This window comes from Neoarius graeffei, chromosome 3, assembly GCF_027579695.1.
Source record: "Neoarius graeffei isolate fNeoGra1 chromosome 3, fNeoGra1.pri, whole genome shotgun sequence".
NCBI lineage: Eukaryota > Metazoa > Chordata > Actinopteri > Siluriformes > Ariidae > Neoarius > Neoarius graeffei.
This window is the reverse complement of record NC_083571.1, coordinates 95,567,704-95,587,685: the sequence shown is the minus strand read 5'-3', so window position 1 is coordinate 95,587,685 and position 19,982 is coordinate 95,567,704. Positions and strand designations below refer to the sequence as shown.

General features: G+C 43.5%; 1 protein-coding gene across 4 annotated transcripts in view; it reads right to left on the bottom strand.

Moving 5' to 3' along the window:
* Window positions 1-19,982, bottom strand: part of ppp1r13bb (protein phosphatase 1, regulatory subunit 13Bb) — a 217,742-nt gene that overhangs the window by 116,632 nt on the left and 81,128 nt on the right. For all 4 annotated transcript variants that reach the window (XM_060917689.1, XM_060917691.1, XM_060917690.1 and 1 more), the window contains exon 4: window positions 5,641-5,760. In XM_060917689.1, coding sequence (XP_060773672.1) covers window positions 5,641-5,760 — 120 coding nt within the window. The remainder of the gene's footprint in view (window positions 1-5,640; window positions 5,761-19,982) is intronic.

The following is a 19,982-nucleotide window of genomic DNA, read 5'->3' as shown; positions in this document are numbered from 1 at the left end:
GACTATGTCCAGACTGCACCCTGAAACGACCCATATCCGATTTTTTTGCCCATATGCGACCTGTATCTGATTTGTTATTAACAATCTGAACGACACAGATCCGATTTTTTCACATGCGACCCAGGCCGTTTGGATATGTGGCCCTAATTCCGATGCATATCCGATATTTTCACATGCGACTGCAGTCTGACCGGACAGGTCGCATTCATGCGACCTACACGTCATCAACAAGAGACAAACGTCACTATTCTGCGTTGGCTAATCCCGCCTCTTTGGTGAAAAACAACAACAGTTGTACAGTTTTCAGAATTTAAATAGACTTTATAGAATTGATCAAGCTAATGGTGGATTTGGTAGGGACCTGGATGTTGATCTGTTAGCCTGATTAAATAAAACAGTTTCTATAACTGATTTATAACTTAAACCATCCTGTATTACAAGATTATAAGATTGTTCTGGAAATTTCCAGTAATTTGACACCGTCGGTCTCATTAGTCTGCTGCCCACATTAATCAGATTATTGTGTGAGTTCCGCCGCTACAAAAACCACATCGCCAGGTCTCACCTCATCTCCATAGCAAACTGCACTGGTGTTTCTGCACCTTGAGCCAGCGCTGAGAGAAGTTGCAGAATTCAGCTGGCTATAAACAATCTAAATAAATATTTATAAAAATGTAGAAAAAGTTTATTAATATGGCGAAATAAATATGTGCAAATTATTAAGCCTGAATTAAGAGTTTGGTAATACAGTGGCCGTATCCCAAATGACTGCCTACTGAAGCTCGAGTGCACTATATACAGTTTAAAAATCCATTACTTCCTAGTAACATGTAGTGCACTTATATAGAAATTAGAGAGACATTTAGGAGTCAACCCTCGTTACCAGGCTACATGTTTTCATTTCAGTTCAGAAACAAAAACACACACGAAACCTCACACTTTAACCAGATAATTAAACAAACAAACAAAAAAAAAAGAAATCATTAAACTTGAAGAGTGCGCTTTTTTTTTTGTTTACGTATTACGTAGATGTGCTTATTACGTGTCAATTTGCGCATGCGGGACACTTTTGGGTCGTTTTCCGTTCATATTGGAGATCGCATACAAGTCCCATATAATTGGTAATGTGAACGGCCTAACAAAAAAATTGGATTTCACAACAAATCGGATACGGGTCGTTTCAGGTTGCAGTCTGAACGTAGTGTAATCTGAGGTGATGTTAATTAATGATTTCTGAGGCTGGTAACTCTAATGAACATATCCTCTGCAGCAGAGGTCTTTCTTTCCTGGGATGGTCCACATGAGAGCCAGTTTCATCAGAGCGTTTGATCGTTTTTGCAACTGCATTTGAAAATGCATTCAAAGATCTCGTAATATTTTGGATTCATTGACCTTCACGTCTTTAAATTCATGATGGACTGTTGTTTCTCTTTACTTACTTGAGCGGTTCTTGACATTATATGGATTACTACAGTTATGGAATAGGGCTATTTACTGTATTTTGATTATTTACTATTTGATCCCAAACGCATTAAGAAGGCAAGAAATTGCACTAATTCACTTTTGAGGCACCCCTGTTAACTGAAAAGCATTCCAAGTGACTACCTCATGAAGCTGGTTAAGATAATGGCAATAGAGTGTCAAGAGTCATTAAGGTTTGATCCATCCTGGTGCCCTGTGTCTGGTCGGAGTTTTATCGCACCGCTCCTGTGAAGGACGGCCCCATGAGGACAGTTGAGGGTTATACCTGTTAAAACTGTTAATATTATAGTCATGTTGTCTGTTGTTGCCCAAATGAGGATGGGTTCCCTTTTGAGTCTGGTTCCTCTCGAGGTTTCTTCCTCATGTCGTCTGAGGGAGTTTTTCCTTGCCACCGTCGCCACAGGCTTGCTCATTGGGGATAGATTAGGGATAAAATTAGCTCATGTTTTAAGTCGTTCAAATTCTGTAAAGCTGCTTTGCGACAATGTTTATTGTTAAAAGCGCTATACAAATGAACTTGATTTAAGGTAAACAATGGCCACTTTGAAGAATCTAAAACATGAAATATGCTCAGGGCTTTGAACCGGTTCAAGGAACGAAAACCGGGAACTTTTTCTATTTCACATGGAACAGAAACGAAACCAGAAACTTTATTATTTTTTATGTTCCGGAACAGAAACGCTTATTAAAAATAATGGTAACCGGTTAATACCGGTTTTTATTTCGTTCCTCAAAGTTTCCGTAGCCTACAAATAAAAAAGCCATTCTTCTCCTGCGCAAGTTTCTATGACCCGCTGGGGTTCACTTCCTGTGTGACGTTCGCTGACTGAATGGAGAGCGCGGGAAGGTGGACTGCTATCACGTCTCCATTACTGAGTGTCTGAGCAAAGAAGAGCCTGAACGATGCAACCTCCCTATTGGCTGTTTATTGGCTGTTTGTAAAAATGTATCAGTTGTTGCCCTTCCCACGGGAATCATCGCGGGCTCGAGAGACGAGACCTGACGAGTTAGTTCGTTGGTAGCAGAACAAAATGTCTGGACACAAATCGGGTTTTCAGAAAAGGAAAGAAAATAAACAGAGGGTTGAAAATACAAAAAAGGAGGCAGAAAATGCAAAACGAGTTTTAAGGTAGGACAAATGGTTACTTTTCTGAGGCAGCCCGCCGTGGCTGCAGGCTTTCAGTTGTCATTGAATGGTTACTTTTCTGAGGCAGCCCGCCGTGGCTGCCTGCAGGCTTATTTATTATAGCCCATTTAGTTAAAATAGTTGATATAAAATGTTTATAGTTATAGTTATGTGATGGTTGTCCTGATTTAGACTGGTGTGTTTTTTTTTTTTTGGGGGGGGGGGGGTTGCGCGATGTTGCACCCGGGTCCAGATTAGGGCAGAACCGGCCCTGGCTACATTTCAGGTGTAGTTTGTTTTATGTATGTATGTACTTGCATAGATGTGTACTTGGTCTTACAATATAGCGCCTAACAAAATCTCGCGGCGCGGTGACGTCATGCGGTAGCCCTCTATAGGGCCTGACTAGCCTTTGGTAACACACTAAACGAATTATCTTTCATTTTTGGCACTTTTTCTGTTTGTGAAGATGGGAAGACATACTGAGAATCCAAATCGCCAACATTTGAAATAATAATTGTTCTGAATTATTTCTTGTCTTATTTAATGAAGGTTGTAATAGAATTAGCCTACATTTGGCTTAAGCTGGATGAAACAGAGACGTAACTTTTTATAGACATTTGTTAAACCGCTGACAGGGAACGTAATTAACCGTTCCGGGAACGAAATTTTTTTGTTCTAACCGGTTCGGGAACGTCTATTTAATGGTGGAACCCAAAACCGGAAACGTTAAAATTCCGTTTCTGTTCGGAACGAACCAATAGGAAAAAAATTCTGGTTCAAATCCCTGAATATGCTTGACACTTTTTTGTTTAACACATAATTCCAGAATATGTAATTATGTGGTAACACATTGTGTGTTATTTCATAGTTTTGATGTCCTACAATGTCGAAAATAGTCACAATGCAGAACAAGATCAACGGTGAGCTACTGCTGACTTATGTATCCCCCCCGCTCTCGCTTATACCAGAATGCAAGCAATCGAACGAACAGGACACTTATTATGAATGTTGACTTCAACAAATAATTAACCCTGAAACAAGTAAGTAAAGCGCAGTGTTCTCCCCAGGGATTTCAAATAGCATCCTGGTAAACTGTCATTTTGAAATAGCATTTTGCTTCTTGAAATAGCATCAAAATCCACCCTGTATGTTTAGTAAATAAATTCAGTTGGTAAACAGGAAGTCGATGCGCGACAGACCTGAAAACGGTATACGCGGTACAGAACCCCAAGCTGAAGCTTGGTGTCAGTAAACCCGCTGAGGAGACTACAAACATGGACACCCGGAACTACAATTCCCAAGACACACAGCGCCCTCTATCTCCAGCTTACTGAATCTCAGCTGTTATCCATTTCCTCAATCACCGGTCTCCCTACTTAAACTCCCCAAACACTCGCTTGCCTGCAAAGTATTGTTCTGCTAGCCCAGTACATACCAAGCCTTGTATCTTTCCTGACTGGTTCTCGTGTTTCTGACCTTTCGCTTCCTGTTTCCGCTCTTTGCCGTTCCTCGTCTAAATTGTTTGCCGTTCGCCTGACCCGTGCTTGCCTTCCCGACTCCGATTTCTGCCCATCAATTTGGCTTTGTTGACAGTCTGTGCTCACCCTTCCTCCGCGCATATCTCCGTAAGTGCCTGCACTCTAACACTCGGTACCAAATATCAAGCAGTTCTCATCTCATCTCATCATCTCTAGCCACTTTATCCTTCTACAGGGTCGCAGGCAAGCTGGAGCCTATCCCAGCTGACTACGGGTGAAAGGCGGGGTACACCCTGGACAAGTCGCCAGGTCATCACAGGGCTGACACATAGACACAGACAACCATTCACACTCACATTCACACCTACGGTCAATTTAGAGTCACCAGTTAACCTAACCTGCATGTCTTTGGACTGTGGGGGAAACCGGAGCACCCGGAGGAAACCCACGCGGACACGGGGAGAGCATGCAAACTCCGCACAGAAAGGCCCTTGCCGGCCACGGGGCTCGAACCCGGACCTTCTTGCTGTGAGGCGACAGCGCTAACCACTACACCACCGTGCCGCCCCATATCAAACAGTTGTGATTTGCAATTGTTGAGAAAAGTGTTATGAAAATTTTGTAAATCCATGTTACATGTTTCGTAAATACATTCAGTCGGTAAACAGGAAGTTGATATGCGACAGACCTGAGAACGGTATACGTGGTATCGAACCCCAAGCTGAAGTTTGGTACCAAGTACCAAATGGCTATGATTTGTGGTTGCTGAGAAAAAGGGTGTTTCGGACGGACGGAGGTAAATAAACCAGTATACCCCCCCGGAGCTAGTCTGGTTAACACCAGACCATATCACAAGTGAAATATGGTCTGGAATCCGCCTATTGAATTTCTCGTAGGGGAGGTGTGGTTTACGATTGTCAACGGCCGTTTATTGGACGTTGCGAATGTCATTTGGCGTATACGTAGCCCATGGCCAATCATGACAGTTGTACCCGGTGACGTAGTTAGAGCAACGAAGAGGCGAAGAAGAGAAGGAAAGAGAAAGAGAAGGCAAAACAAAAATAGGAAAACAATGGCACCGAACGATTACTGCCGTTTGTGCAAGACAAATATGAGAGAAGCTGGTTTGGTTAGTTTGGTTCGTATCGCTCGCCGCCATGTTAAATGTGATCCGTAAACAGTCCCAAATAAACTACAAGCTTCCGTTTGTCGAGTAGTACGCGTCACTGTCTTTCCACCCTCCCCACTCTCTGATTGGCTCCCTAACTCAGGCGAGCCTTTAGACCATAGTTTCCATGCTGTCTTTTCAGATTGGAACGATTGTGCAAAGCAGCATGGGATTTCCCAGGCTACCCCGGAGCAGGGGTATAATAAAAACTTATGAATGAGCAGATGTGTCCAAACCTTTGACTGGTACCGTATAATAGTATAAAGTAAAGAAATTTTTTATGCATAAAAGTTTGCATCTGCCTCCCAACCATCACTGAAGATAAGGTGCTTGAGAATGCAGCAGTAAAGGTTTTCACAAATTTATATGAAAGGAAGGCTCACCTGGTTCACTGCTTTCTGTGGGCGAGTCCTCGTGGCGCAAGAAAAACTTTACTTCTTGTTTCCTGGGGCCCCACTTCTGCAGGTGCTCATACATCATGTGTTCAAAGGGAATTGCTCGTTCTGCAAGGAAGGAAGATCACATAGTCCGGTACAACAGAAGACACAGCCATGGATTTTATCAAGGGGAAAAAAAAAAACAAAACAGACGCCATGAAAAACATTGCTAGCATCCCTAGAGATCAACGTGGAACAGATGTGAGGTTGAAGACAACAAAGTGTTGAAAGGGAGTACAAAGCTCAGCGTCCACCTCCATTACATCAAAGGCAGACATTGTCCCTGACCCTTGGAACTAAGGGTCTAAAAAGGGGCCCTGAGAAACAAATTAAGAAGTGCGGGAGAGCCACACCTCACCCTGGAGAGGGAGAGAAAGAAACACACACATCAAAGAGTCAAACGTGGCTTTCTGCCAGAGGAATACAGGGAGATGCAGAGGAGAGAGGAGGCTAGTCAAAACAAATCCTAGCTTCTACGAGCAGGCGGAGAGACAAAATTGGAGAGTCTTCTCATTTCTAACAAGGTGCTAATTATAGTCCTTCATTATCTATGATTAATTAGGGCATATTATACTCTATGTAGCAAGTGAATAAGAACCTGCTTTGAATAGCGCCTCAGTGTGAATTATGGGGTTACTTCAAAAAGGTGGCACGGTGGTGTAGTGGTGCACTGTCGCCTCACAGCAAGAAGGTCCTGGGTTCGAGCCCAGTGGCCGACAGGGGCCTTTCTGTCTGGAGTTTGCATGTTCTCCCCATGTCTGCGTGGGTTTCCCCAACAGTTCAAAGACACGTGGTTAGGTTAACGCGGGGCAGCCTTGGGCTGAAGTGCCCTTGAGCAAGGTAACTAACCCCCAACGGCTCCCTGGGCACTGTAGTATGGCTGCCCACTGCTCTGGGTGTGTGTTCACTGCTTCAGATGGGTTAAATGCAGAGGATGAATTTCACTGTGTGCTTGAGTGTGCATGTGACAAAGGCTTCTTCTTAAAAAGTTCTCGGCCTCACCCGGAAACAAGGGGCATAAGTCCCATTTTGGGGCATAACTGTATACTATAAAGCCTCATCACTGTCCACAAAAACTAAAATGTTAGAAGCAATCAAAGGAAAAAGGAGAGGAACGCTTTGAGCTGACATGCTGATGCTTCAGGACAATGCAAACGTCCACATAACACAGGTGGCAGTGGCAGAAGCAGCCAAATGTGGCTTTGAACTGTTGCCCCATGCACCTTACTCACCCGACCTGGCATCGTCGGACTTCTATCTGTTCCCCATACTGAAATCCCACTTGTGTGGTCACCATTTTCAGAGTGATGAAGAGGTCATCCGTGGTATTGAGGAGTATCTGGAGGCTCGAGGTGTGACCTTCTTGTGCGAAGGAATAGCGAAGCTTGAACATCGGTGGACCAAGTGCATTGAAGTTAAAGGAGAATATGTAGAAAAATAATGCAAGAACAATCTTTCTCCTGTGATGTTTTCTGGATGAGGCCGAGAACTTTTTGAAGTACCCTCATATTCCTGCATGCGTACAAGCTGAGGACTGGCGAATATCACATGGGTCAGAGGTAGATGAGATGGAGAATGTGTGTTCAAATTCATCTAATCCATCATCTGTAGCCGCTTATCCTGTACAGGGTCGCGGGCAAGCTGGAGCCTATCCCAGCTGGTTATGGGCGAGAGGCGGGGTACAACCTGGACAAGTCGCCAGATCATCGCAGAGCTGACATATAGAGACACACAACCATTCGCACTCACATTCTCACCTATGGTCAATTTAGAGCCACGAATTAGCCTAACCTGCATGTGCGTGTTTGTCGTCGCAAGCTTGCTTGGTACGGCCACGTGACCCGCCATGACTCACTAGCCAAGACCTAGCCTGGGCCCGCCCATCCTAAGTGTGACGCAACACGAGGACCTGTTGCAAACTTAGTCTGGCAAGGCAAGCTATCTACAGCTTTTCCAAGCTCCCGAAAAATCGGGAGCCAATCAACTTTGAGCATCTCCAACGGCCCTGGGTAGAGGCGTGTTCAAGGCACTGACGTAGTAGAACTGCGACCGGAAGCCATAGATTGTTTACAGAATCTATGCCGGAAGCGCTTCATTCACGAATGCTGTATTGAAAGCATTCAACGGGAAGTTCTCATTGAAAACGGAGCAAAGAGCAGCCCTGGAGGTATTTATTGAAAGGAAGGACGTTTTCGCCTTGCTTCCGACCGGCTTTGGTAAGAGTTTAATAATAGGATGTCTATGGTTTAATCTACCAGTTAGCCCTGTCGCATCACATACGTCAGAGGAAAGAGTGATGTGATTGGTTTAAGCTTCGTCACAGCTTTTTCTGGCTTCGACCAGTAGCAAACTGAGGCATTTCAGGGAGGCGGGTCAACCACACGCTTTGGGAAACGGTTGGGCTTAATATCTTTGCCAGACCAAATGCTCGCAGAGCTTTGAAGTCGCGTTAGCCAGACTAGCCAAGACCATCCTTCAGGGAACAGTGGAAGGAAAACGCTGCAGAGGACGCCAGCGCAAATCCTGGCTTGACAACATAAAAGGAGTGGTCCGGACAAGCTCCCAACATACTGCTGCGTTTGGCAGAAGAACGAGAACATTGGAGGTCACTGATTGCCCTCTCCAGCATGGCACCCCTACGACGTCAGTCAAGGGATTAAGTCAAAAGTAAGTCAAGCATGTCTTTGGACTGTGGGGGAAACCAGAGGAAACCCACGCAGACACGGGGAGAACATGCAAACTCCACACAGAAAGTCCCCTGTCGGGCTCGAAACCAGAACCTTCTTGCTGTGAGGTGATAGTTCGAACCACTACACCACCGTGCCGCCTGTCCAAATACAATACTGCCGTATTCACTAGAGCGTAAAGGTTAGGGTCTTGCTTCTGTAGTACACAGACAATCACTGTGATGTTTGTCCTGATTTCTCCCTTTCCTTCTACAGCGGTAGAACTGTCTTGCATCAACTCTAACCAGTGTGATGCTCAAGCCTTAATCTAGCTCCAAAAGTTTCCGCCAGAACAGACCAGCCAGCCACATTTACTGAGAACTAGAGTGTATCCCCTTCCTCTTCCCCATATCTTATTCCTATTCTTTTTTATATTTGTATATGCAAATACTTAATTTAATTTATCTAGAAGTATTTCTCTATTTCTATTCTCTGTTTAACCAGTAATAATGCTACTGGAATTTTAATTTCCCTGAGGGAACCCGCCCAAAGGGATCAATAAAGTTTTATCTAATCTAATAACCAAAAGGCAACAGGAGAACACACACACAAAAAAAAAAGAAAAAGGAAACAGAAGTGAAATCTGCCCAATCTTCATGCACCTTGTAATGGGATTGGGCCACCACAACTCCACAGCATTATTCTTGTATCAGGAGCACACCTGGAGAGGTTTTTATTTCCACCACTGATATGGTGTCAGGACAGGACCAGGGGACAGTTACCATGTCTTCCTGAAGACTCGGACTGTGGCTACATCCACACGACAACGGCAACGAGATTTTTTTTTAAAAAAATATCGCGTCCACATGGGCAACGGATCAGTAAAATTTCAGGTACATATGGCAACGCAACGCTTGCTGAAAACGATGCAATACACATGCCACACCTCTACGTCCGCTGTAAGACGGTCCCATCGGAGACACCAGAACAATAGAAGTAGTAGACACATGCGCATAAACCCCTTCTTCTGTAGCATTAGTCACATAAAGTTTTGATTATTAATTAGTAGCGTAAAACGAAAGACGCGGAAAGAGGAATGAATGGGGGTAGATGGAAGCCGGTACGCCAACATTCTGATATCCTCCAGAATTCTTTAATGGTCCGGAATAAACTGAATGCTACACGTTGATGGATTACTTTGTTCTACGCCCTTTTTGAGGAATGTATTGTCGGACTTAAACCAGCATCTAAAGAGGTGAGATTGCTCCTTTTTTTTTTTCCTATGTTTGCTGGCGGGATTGTTTTTGTTTTTGGAAAGCGCACGGGCGGTGCGCGGTTTGGTACTGCTTCCACAGTGTTTGGACTAAAGACTCTGCCCTAAGGGCTATTCTCTCTCTCTCTCTCTCACATTGCACCATTACACAAATATTCACAGTGAAAATATTTTGTAAGCGCGTTTCATGAACCAAGTTATAGGATTTGTTGACAACTCGCATCGAGTTCGTTACACTTCTACCCGGCGTGAAGCACTGACAGTCATGTGGTTGTGACGTCATCGTAAACAAATCCGTTCTACTCATCCAGATGACTTCGCAACGGCGCCGTTGCCAGATTTTTTCACTCTGGAACCTGTTCTCAAAAGATTTCGTTTTGGGGCACCCAAAACGCCGGTGCCGTGTGGACGCCAGGCCGAAACGATAAACAATTTTATCAGATTCACCTGAATCCGTTGCCGTGTGGACAGGGCCTGTGTTCTGTGTTCTTGATCCCACACCTGCATACTATCAGCTGCTTTTGAACTTTACACAGTTTAGATCACAGGTGGATCAGTGGCAGAATGGACTCTCACATTCACATAAACCGGCCTTAAGCCATACAATGGGCTCGTTTGTACATGGACACAGAACAGCCTGTTGAAGAATAAATGTGGAATGAACTAAGGAGAATGGTTCAGTGAGAGAAAGCCTCTCTGAGTTTACAGTGCCTTGAAAAAGTATTCATACCCCTTGAACTTTTTCACGTTTTTCCACCTTACAACCACGAACTTAAAAGTTTTTTTTATTGAGATTTTGTGTGATAGACCAACACAGAGTACATAATTGTGCAATGAAATGAAAATGATAAATGGTCTTAAATTTTAAACAAATAAAAATCTGAAAAACATGGTGTGCATTAGTATTCAGCCCCCCTGCGTCAATACTTTGCAGAGCCACCTTTTGCTGTAATTACAGCTGCAAGTCTTTTGTGGTATGTCTCTACCAGCTTTGCACATCTAGACACTGAAATTTTTGCTCATTCTTCTTTGCAAAATATCTCAAGCTCAGCCAGACTGGATGGAGAGCGTCTGTGAACAGCAATTTTCAAGTTTTGCCACAGATGCTCAATGGGATTTAGGTCTGGACTTTGACTGAGCCATTCTAACACATGAATATTCTTTGATCTAAACCATTCCATTGTAGCTCTGGCTGTATGTTTAGGGTCATTGTCTTGCTGGAAGGTGAATCTCCTTCCCAGTCTCAAGTTTTTTGCAGCCTCCAACAGGTTTTCTTCCAGGATTGCCCTGTATTTAGCTCCATCCATCTTCCCATCAACTCTGACCAGCTTCCCTGTCCCTGCTGAAGAAAAGCATCCCCATAGCATGATGCTGCCACCACCATGTTTCACAGTGGGGATGGTGTGTGCAGGGTGATGAGCAGTGTTAGTTTTCCGCCACACATAGCGCTTTGCATTTAGGCCAAAAAGTTCAACGTTGGTCTCATCTGACCAAAGCACCTTCTTCCACATGTTTATTGTGTCCCCTACATGGCTTCTTATGCCTGTCTTTCAACAATGGCTTTCTTCTTGCCACTCTTCCAAAAAGGCCAGATTTATGGAGTGTACGACTTATAGTTGTCCTGTGCACAGATTCTCCCACCTGAGCTGTGGATTTCTGCAGCTCCTCCAGAGTGATCATGGGCCTCTTGGCTGCTTCTCTGACCAGTGCACTCCTTGCTTGCTCTGCCAGTTTAGGTGGACGGCCATGTCCTGGTAGGTTTGCAGTTGTGCCATACTTTTTCCATTTTTGAATGATGGATTGAACAGTGCTTCTTGAGATGTTCAGAGCTTGGGATATTTTTTTTATAATCTAACCCTGCTTTAAACTTCTCCAGAACTTTATCCCTGACCTGTCTGGTGAGTTCTTTGGTCTTCATGATGCTGTTTGTTCTTCAGTGTTCTCTAACAAACCACTGAGGCCTTCACAGAACAAGTGTATTTATGCTGAGAGTAAATTACACACAGTAGGACTCTAATTAGATGACTTCTGAAGGCAATTGATTGCACTGGATTGTATTTAGAGGTATCAGAGTACAGGGGGCTGAATACTAATGCACACCACATTTTTCAGATTTTTATTTGTTTAAAATTTAAGACCATTTATCATTTTCGTTTCACTTCACAATTATGTGCTACTCTGTGTTGGTCTATCACATAAAATCTCAATAAAAAACTTTTAAGTTCGTGATTGTAAGGTGGAAAAATGTGAAAAAGTTCAAGGGGTATGAATACTTTTTCAAGGCACTGTAGCTGTGCATTTGTGCAATTCTGAGCAGACATGTACTGTGAACGCAAGACATTAAAGGTAGACTGCCTTTCAGATTTTTCAAGTGTAGGTCATAAAAAAAAAGAATTTTCCCTGACACGCAATTATTTTTGTTTAGTGGACCGAAAGCTACTGAATTCGAATCACAGACTTCCAGTTTTATTTGTTTAAAAAAGAACAATTAATGAATTTAAGGCCATGTGGCTCTCAATTCTCCGCTATTTTTTCCTGCTTCACCATGACCCAATTCAAGATACTATGTCATGCATCACGTGGTGGGCTTTCCCTGTTCGCGGAAGGGAATGTGGGATACAAATTTGAAACAGGAGAGAAAGATGGAGGACGTGAGTGTGCGAATGAAACGTGAAAGACCGACTACAGTAACGGAAAGCGAGAAAAGACGTTATGTTGCGAAGGAAAGGAAACGCAGGACCAAATTACTAAATATCGGCGGTCAGCGAGCACCTCTGTGTGATCAGCTGTTCATTTAGCGACAGAATGATGGAAGTGTCAGTGCACGGTCAAGGTAAACCTGTAGATGGCAGTAATGCAACACTGTGGATGCCAGCTGCCGTAAAACCCAAAAGAAGAAGAAGGTAAACCTGCACATCGAAGCGAGCGATTTCATGCACATTATTTGCTCGGGAATCCCCTCAAATTAAATAACTTCCCAGCCACAGAATGGCCTGAGTTTTTTTTTTAATATTACAGAAATCAGCATACATCACAATGACCAAATTTCAGAGGGAACTAAATTTCTAAAAGTGATGCTGCAATGATGGACATTTTGTAAGGCATGAGATGAGAATTTGTTGAAGAGGGCAATGTACCAGAATACCTTATTAACTTCCTTCTGCTTAACTCTGACAAGACTGAAGTACTTGTACTAGGACCACATGCAGCTAGACGCAAGTCTTCTGATTACACAATCACTACGTTTACATGCACATAGAGAGAATCGAATTTCTGCCGTTGCTCGACTGAAATCGAAGTTCAAAATGCCATGTATACACCTTAATTCGGCTGAAATTGAACCGAACTTGATTTCTCGGAATCGAGCTACACGACCTAGTTTATGCGATTTCTGCCGAGCTACTTTGTGCATGTATACCCTATCGAGCTAGTTGTCGAGCTACTTCCGGAAGTGACGAGTGACGAGACCACAAGCGGGAAACACAACAGCCTCGGTCGGCATGACAACGAATCATGACAACGGCATGAATCTTTTCTTTTTGTGGCATTGTTTGCACTGTTAAAATTTAGCTCACTTACTGTATCACCAAATACATCTGTACAGCTGTTGCATAGCTGTGAATTGTGTAGATAAACAAGTCATTGTATTTGTGTGTGTGTGTGTGTATATATATATATATATATATATATATATATATATATATATATATATATATATATATATATCAGGGCTTTGAACCGGTTCAAGGAACGAAAACCGGGAACTTTTTCTATTTCACATGGAACAGAAACGAAACCAGAAACTTTATTATTTTTTATGTTCCGGAACAGAAACGCTTATTAAAAATAATGGTAACCGGTTAATACCGGTTTTTATTTTGTCCCCCAAAGTTTCCGTAGCCTACAAATAAAATAGCCATTCTTCTCCTGCGCAAGTTTCTATGACCCGCTGGGGTTCACTTCCTGTGTGACGGTCGCTGACTGAATGGAGAGAGCGGGAAGGTGGACTGCTATCACGTCTCCATTACTGAGTGTCTGAGCAAAGAAGAGCCTGAACGATGCAACCTCCCTATTGGCTGTTTGTAAAAATGTATCAGTTGTTGCCCTTCCCACGGGAATCATCGCGGGCTTGAGAGACGAGACCTGACGAGTTAGTTCGTTGGTAGCAGAACAAAATGTCTGGACACAAATCGGGTTTTCAGAAAAGGAAAGAAAATAAACGGAGGGTCGAAAATACAAAAAAGGAGGCAGAAAATGCAAAACGAGTTTTAAGGTAGGACAAATGGTTACTTTTCTGAGGCAGCCCGCCGTGGCTGCAGGCTTTCAGTTGTGTCATTGAATGGTTACTTTTCTGAGGCAGCCCGCCGTGGCTGCCTGCAGGCTTATTTATTATAGCCCATTTAGTTAAAATAGTTGATCTAAAATGTTTATAGTTATAGTTATGTGATGGTTGTCCTGATTTAGACTGGTGTTTTTTTTTTTGGGGGGGGGGGTTGCGCGATGTTGCACCCGGGTCCAGATTAGGGCAGAACCGGCCCTGGCTACATTTCAGGTGTAGTTTGTTTTATGTATGTATGTACTTGCATAGATGTGTACTTAGTCTTCCAATATGGCGCCTAACAAAATCTCGCGGCGTGGTGACGTCATGCGGTAGCCCTCTATAGGGCCTGACTAGCCTTTGGTAACACACTAAACGAATTATCTTTCATTTTTGGCACTTTTTCTGTTTGTGTAGATGGGAAGACATGCTGAGAATCCAAATCGCCAACATTTGAAATAATAATTGTTTTGAATTATTTCTTGTCTTATTTAATGAAGGTTGTAATAGAATTAGCCTACATTTGGCTTAAGCTGGATGAGACAGAGACATAATTTTATAGCCATTTGTTAAACCGCTGACAGGGAACGTAATTAACCGTTCCGGGAACGAAATTTTTTTTGTTCTAACCGGTTCGGGAACGTCTATTTATTGGTGGAACCCAAAACCGGAAACGTTAAAATTCCGTTTCTGTTCGGAACGAACCAATAGGAAAAAAATTCTGGTTCAAAGCCCTGATATATATATATATATATATATATATATATATATATATATATATGTCCAACATCTGAAGAATGTCAATAAAAACAAAACAATTGAATTTTGTGTGTTTATTAAGACATAAGTTAAATTGTAAGCAAAAAAAATATATATTTTTTTGTAAGCAAAAAATGGACTTTAGAAAAATATTATTGTGCAAAATAAGTTGTCTTACAAAACAGTGGTCTGCGCCGGACAGTTTGTAGCCATAGTCTGTTAGAGCAAGCCTAACAGCTTGAACACGGAACTGCTAGTGTTGCCAGATTGGGGGTTTTAAGTGCATTTTAGCGGATTTGAACATGTTTTGGGCTGGAAAACGTCAGCAGTATCTGGCAACACTATAGCTCTTCTTCATGACGACAACCGGAAGTGTACCAACACGATGGGGCGTGTAGCGCCACGTGTGGCTCGGGTGCACAATGCACCTTGCACAATAGCCCGATTTCACTTGTGCATGTAGGATTGGATTTCTCTGGCACCCCTGCTGGGACCCTTTGCTCGATTACCAACAGCAGCTCGATTTGGACGTGCATGTAAAAGTAGTCAGTGACTCTGGATGGCCTTTCTGTTTCTTCATGTGCAGCAGTAAAAGACCTCGGAGTGATTACTGACTCCAGTCTTTCCTTCGAAACTTTCCTTCGAAACCCGGGTAGCTTTCTTTCATCTCAGAAATCTTGCTAAGATAAGAAATTTAATGTCACGACATGACGCAGAAAAACTAGTTCATGCTTTCATTACCTCCAGGTTGGATTACTGTAATGCCTTACTGTCCGGATGTTTCAATAAGTGCATAAACAAGCTCCAGTTAGTTCAAAATGCAGCAGCAAGAGTCCTTACTAGAACTAGAAAACATGACCATATCACCCCTGTCTTATCCACACTGCATTGGCTCTCAATCAAATTTCGTATTGATTATAAAGTACTACTATTGACCTTTAAAGCACTGAATGGTCTCGCACCACAGTACCCGAGTGAACTTCTGGTTCTCTATGACCCGCCACGCCTACTTAGATCAAAAGGTGCAGGCTATCTGTTGGTACCTCGTATAGTGAAGGCTACATCAGGGGGCGGAGCCTTTTCTTACAAAGCCCCACAGTTATGGAACAGCCTTCCAAGTAGTGTCCGGGAATCAGACACAGTCTCAGCATTTAAGTCTAGGCTGAAAACATATCTGTTTAGTCAAGCCTTTTGTTAATGGTGTTTATGAGGTAAAGGTGTAGATCTGGAGGGTCCTCAGACAGAGTGTTTTGGTAAACTGGGATGTATGGATGCTGTCAGTCCCCACTCGCTTGCTCACTCGAGTTTGTTGACGGTGTAGTGGCTGCTGCTTTATGTCCCGGGGCTCCCTCATGCCTGTGTTACCCTCTGGCTCTCCCCTTTTAGTTATGCCGTCATAGTTAGTTTTTCCGGAGTCCCTGCTTGCACTCAGTGTAAAATCTATACTGTACCTACTTATTCAGGTGACATTGGGTATACCTAACAACCTGTGTTTTCTCCCCCCCATCTGTTCCTCTGAGTTACATGTCAATCCTGAGATCGAGATGCTGACCTCTTCTGCTCCTCGGACCTGCCTGATCCATCCTGATGTCTGGTTGGAGTCTCATCGCATTGCTCCTGTGGAGGACGGCCCCATATGGACAGTTGAAAGTCACTCTGGACTCTTACAGTAATGCTTTTATGGCTGAGGACTGCAGTTGACTTGCTAACTTTAGGACTGCACTCGTCATGAACAGTTTTGCACTCAAGTTTCCATCAATGAAGAGTTTATAACATCAACGAAACTGACTTCATGTTAAAACTGTTAATGTTATAGTCATGCTGTCTGTTATCACCCAAATGAGGATGGGTTCCCTTTTGAGTCTGGTTCCTCTCGAGGTTTCTTCCTCATGTCGTCTGAGGAGTTTTTCCTTGCCACCGTCGCCACAGGCTTGCTCATTGGGGATAGATTAAGGATAAAATTAGCTCATGTTTTAAGTCGTTCAAATTCGGTAAAGCTGCTTTGCAACAATGTCTATTGTTAAAAGCGCTATAGAAATAAACTTGACTTGACCTGCAGTATTTAAAAACAAAATGCCAAAATGTCTATAGTGAAGGAAATAACAGGATGACATTATTAACTAGTCTCTTGTTTTGGAGAAATTTGGTAATGAGATAAGTGCCACACATAATCCAAGCTATTACTAATAATAAGAAGCAAAAATGAAAACTGAAGGAAGAGAGAATGATGGCATGTGGCTGGAGATTTTCTCTTCACTGCTTGCTCTCACACTGTGACAAGGACGATGACGACACTGAAGCACATAAAAGACTCACAGTTCCTGTGAACTTCAGTGTCTTTTACTCAGCGACACGTCTTTAATACAACCTCAAAAGCAACACTAGAGGGCTGTACTCTTCCTATGATTGTCAGGTTAGGACATCATCTCATTATCTGTAGCCGCTTTATCCTGTTCTACAGGGTCGCAGGCAAGCTGGAGCCTATCCCAGCTGACTACGGGCGAAAGGCGGGGTACACCCTGGACAAGTCGCCGGGTCATCACAGGGCTGACACTTAGGTGGGGTTTACATTAGACCGTATCAGCGGATCATCAGATTAACGTTTTTAAAACGATTAGCGTGCACACAGCAACGCCAATACACGATTCGCATGCACATAGCAACGCCAATACACGGATACGCTCGGCTCCGCAGGCATCCTGCGCTCCAAATCACTCTGCCCTGAACAGCGAGTGCCCTCTGGAGGGTGCGCACTCCGGCCCTGCGCAGCTCACAGAGCGCGCGAGTGGAGCGCACGAGCAGTGATTCGGGACTGAGCCGCTGTGTGTGTGACCTCAGTGCATGTCGGGCATGCGCGTCACTTACCACTTGCAAGTGGAAGGATGGCAAGCCTAAAGACAATCATAACTACACAATGGGCAGTATTTGCATCAGTATTTGTAGTATTTTCATACTTTTATACTCTTTAATGAAAAGTGATACAAGGCGGAAGTCCGCGCCGTTTTTCAGCAGTCGCGTCACATGACCAACGCCAGCGAATCAGGAAGGTGGATGTCACAGTGACGTTGTCCAATGACGACGCCAGCTAGAGCTCAGCACAGCGTATCCGTGTATCTCAATGTTTACACAGCACCGGACCAGACACGATCTGGATTGAATACGTGGACCCTGGCGGATTCCCGTTTCCCGGCGTTTCCAGGCGTTTTAATGTAAACGGACAGTGCATCCGCGAAGAAAACGACACAGATACGGTCTAATGTAAACTTGGCCATAGACACAGACAACCATTCACACTCACATTCACACCTACGGTCAATTTAGAGTCACCAGTTAGCCTAACCTGCATGTCTTTGGACTGTGGGGGAAACCGGAGCACCCGGAGGAAACCCACGCGGACACGGGGAGAACATGCAAACTCCGCACAGAAAGGCCCTCGCCAGCCACGGGGCTCGAACCCGGACCTTCTTGCTGTGAGGCGACAGCGCTAACCACTACACCACCGTGCCGCCCGGTTAGGACATCATAACTTTATAATAACTAATATTTACAGCATGCTTATTCCATTTACATATGCTCACAAAAATAAATAAATAAATAAATAGAACGTCAAGGATGTAGTAGCTCATCTGGCCTGCCATCAAAACAACCATGATGACCGAAACATCAAACAGAACTGAAATGTGACGATGTGCGACAGGACCAACCTCCACGACAAATTGTTTACAACAGGAAAATCCACAAAGGACTAAATTTTGTTCTCCAAAGGAAGCTTGACCCAAAACATCGGTCAGAACTGAATTCACACGAGAAATGAGAGGAGATACAATTCTAGTCAGAAGAAAATGTGTTAAGTTGACCTAATTACTAATCTGCTGTCAGTTTTTTGCTAATAGTTTTTGTGCAGAAGGTCTAGTGCTTTCACATAAAACCCATCAGAACTGAAATCCATTGAGAACTGAGGGAGGGAGGAGACACGATTTAACTGAAAATAAGCAACGTTGTAGACAAAGTTGCAAACAAATTGTTTACAAGAAGAAAATCAACAAACAAACAACCAAGTTTTATTCCCAGAGGAAAGATCGACTCAGAACAGAAATCTGGTGAGAACTGCGAGAGGAGATACGATTCTAACCCGAAGTCCCAAAATTTAGACTGGTACCAAAATCCAGAATTGTGACACCCAAAGGCATTTTTGAGACAAAGTCGGCAAACGGTCTTATTTTGTCAATTTGGGTGTGCCGAATTCAAATCTGCAATATGCCGAGCTCTATCTGACCTCTGTTGACCTCTAGAGGTCATTGAACTTTGGGCCTGTAAACGTCTCAGCTGAACCCAGTTTCTCAGCTTTCTAAGGAATGAAATGTACTAAAATGATTAATGAAGTTAGCAAATGGCCTTGTTTGTTAAATGTTTGGGTGCTGAATTCATTTTTCATTTGTAAAACGACATATGACCTCTGATAACCTCAAGGTCATTAAACTTGGCCTATGGACCCTTTTCACGTGACGTCACGACAAACGCGGCCGCCATTTTGGACATGTACTACCAGTAGTTTACCACAGCCAGCATTGAGGAACGGCAGCAAAGAAAGTGTTTATTTTCAGCAAGACTTCCATCATGCCACTATATTGTTGTGCACCTGGATGTAGTAACCATCAACAAACAAGGCAAGGGTTATCATTTTTTCGGATCCTGACGGAGAAGATGGATAGCGGCCATAAACAGGAAAGACTGGCAGCCCTCGGCATACCAACGCTTGTGTAGTGACCACTTTGTTGGAGGTAAGACGAATAAAATTAGCCAGAAAAGGCATTACATTGCTGTTAACATTCTGTGGCGGCGAGTGTGTAACCAAATAGGCTAAAATAACCCATTGTAACCTCTGTTCTTCTGTAGTAGCTATTAGCTAACGACATTAGCTAGCGTTGTGTTCCTTTGCTGTTGGTAGACTGTAGGACAGATCAGAGGCAGTGTCCTACAAACAGCGCTTAATTTGAGGGGGAGCAAGCCGGAGCGCGCTCCGGAACCTCGGGCGTTGGCTCCGGCAGCTATTTACACTGGATCCGGTGATCCGACACCTCTTTTGACTATGTAACAAAAAAAAAACCCAAATAATTAAATTAAAAAATGCAAGTTTATTTAGTGTTAATGTCTGATTTTGATATCTGTCTTGTTGGTGATTTCTCTCATGAAACGACATCCACAAAATATCTGCAGATGAACTTAATTTGCAGTGTTATTACAAAACATGCCCAGAAGCGCAGGGCCGCGC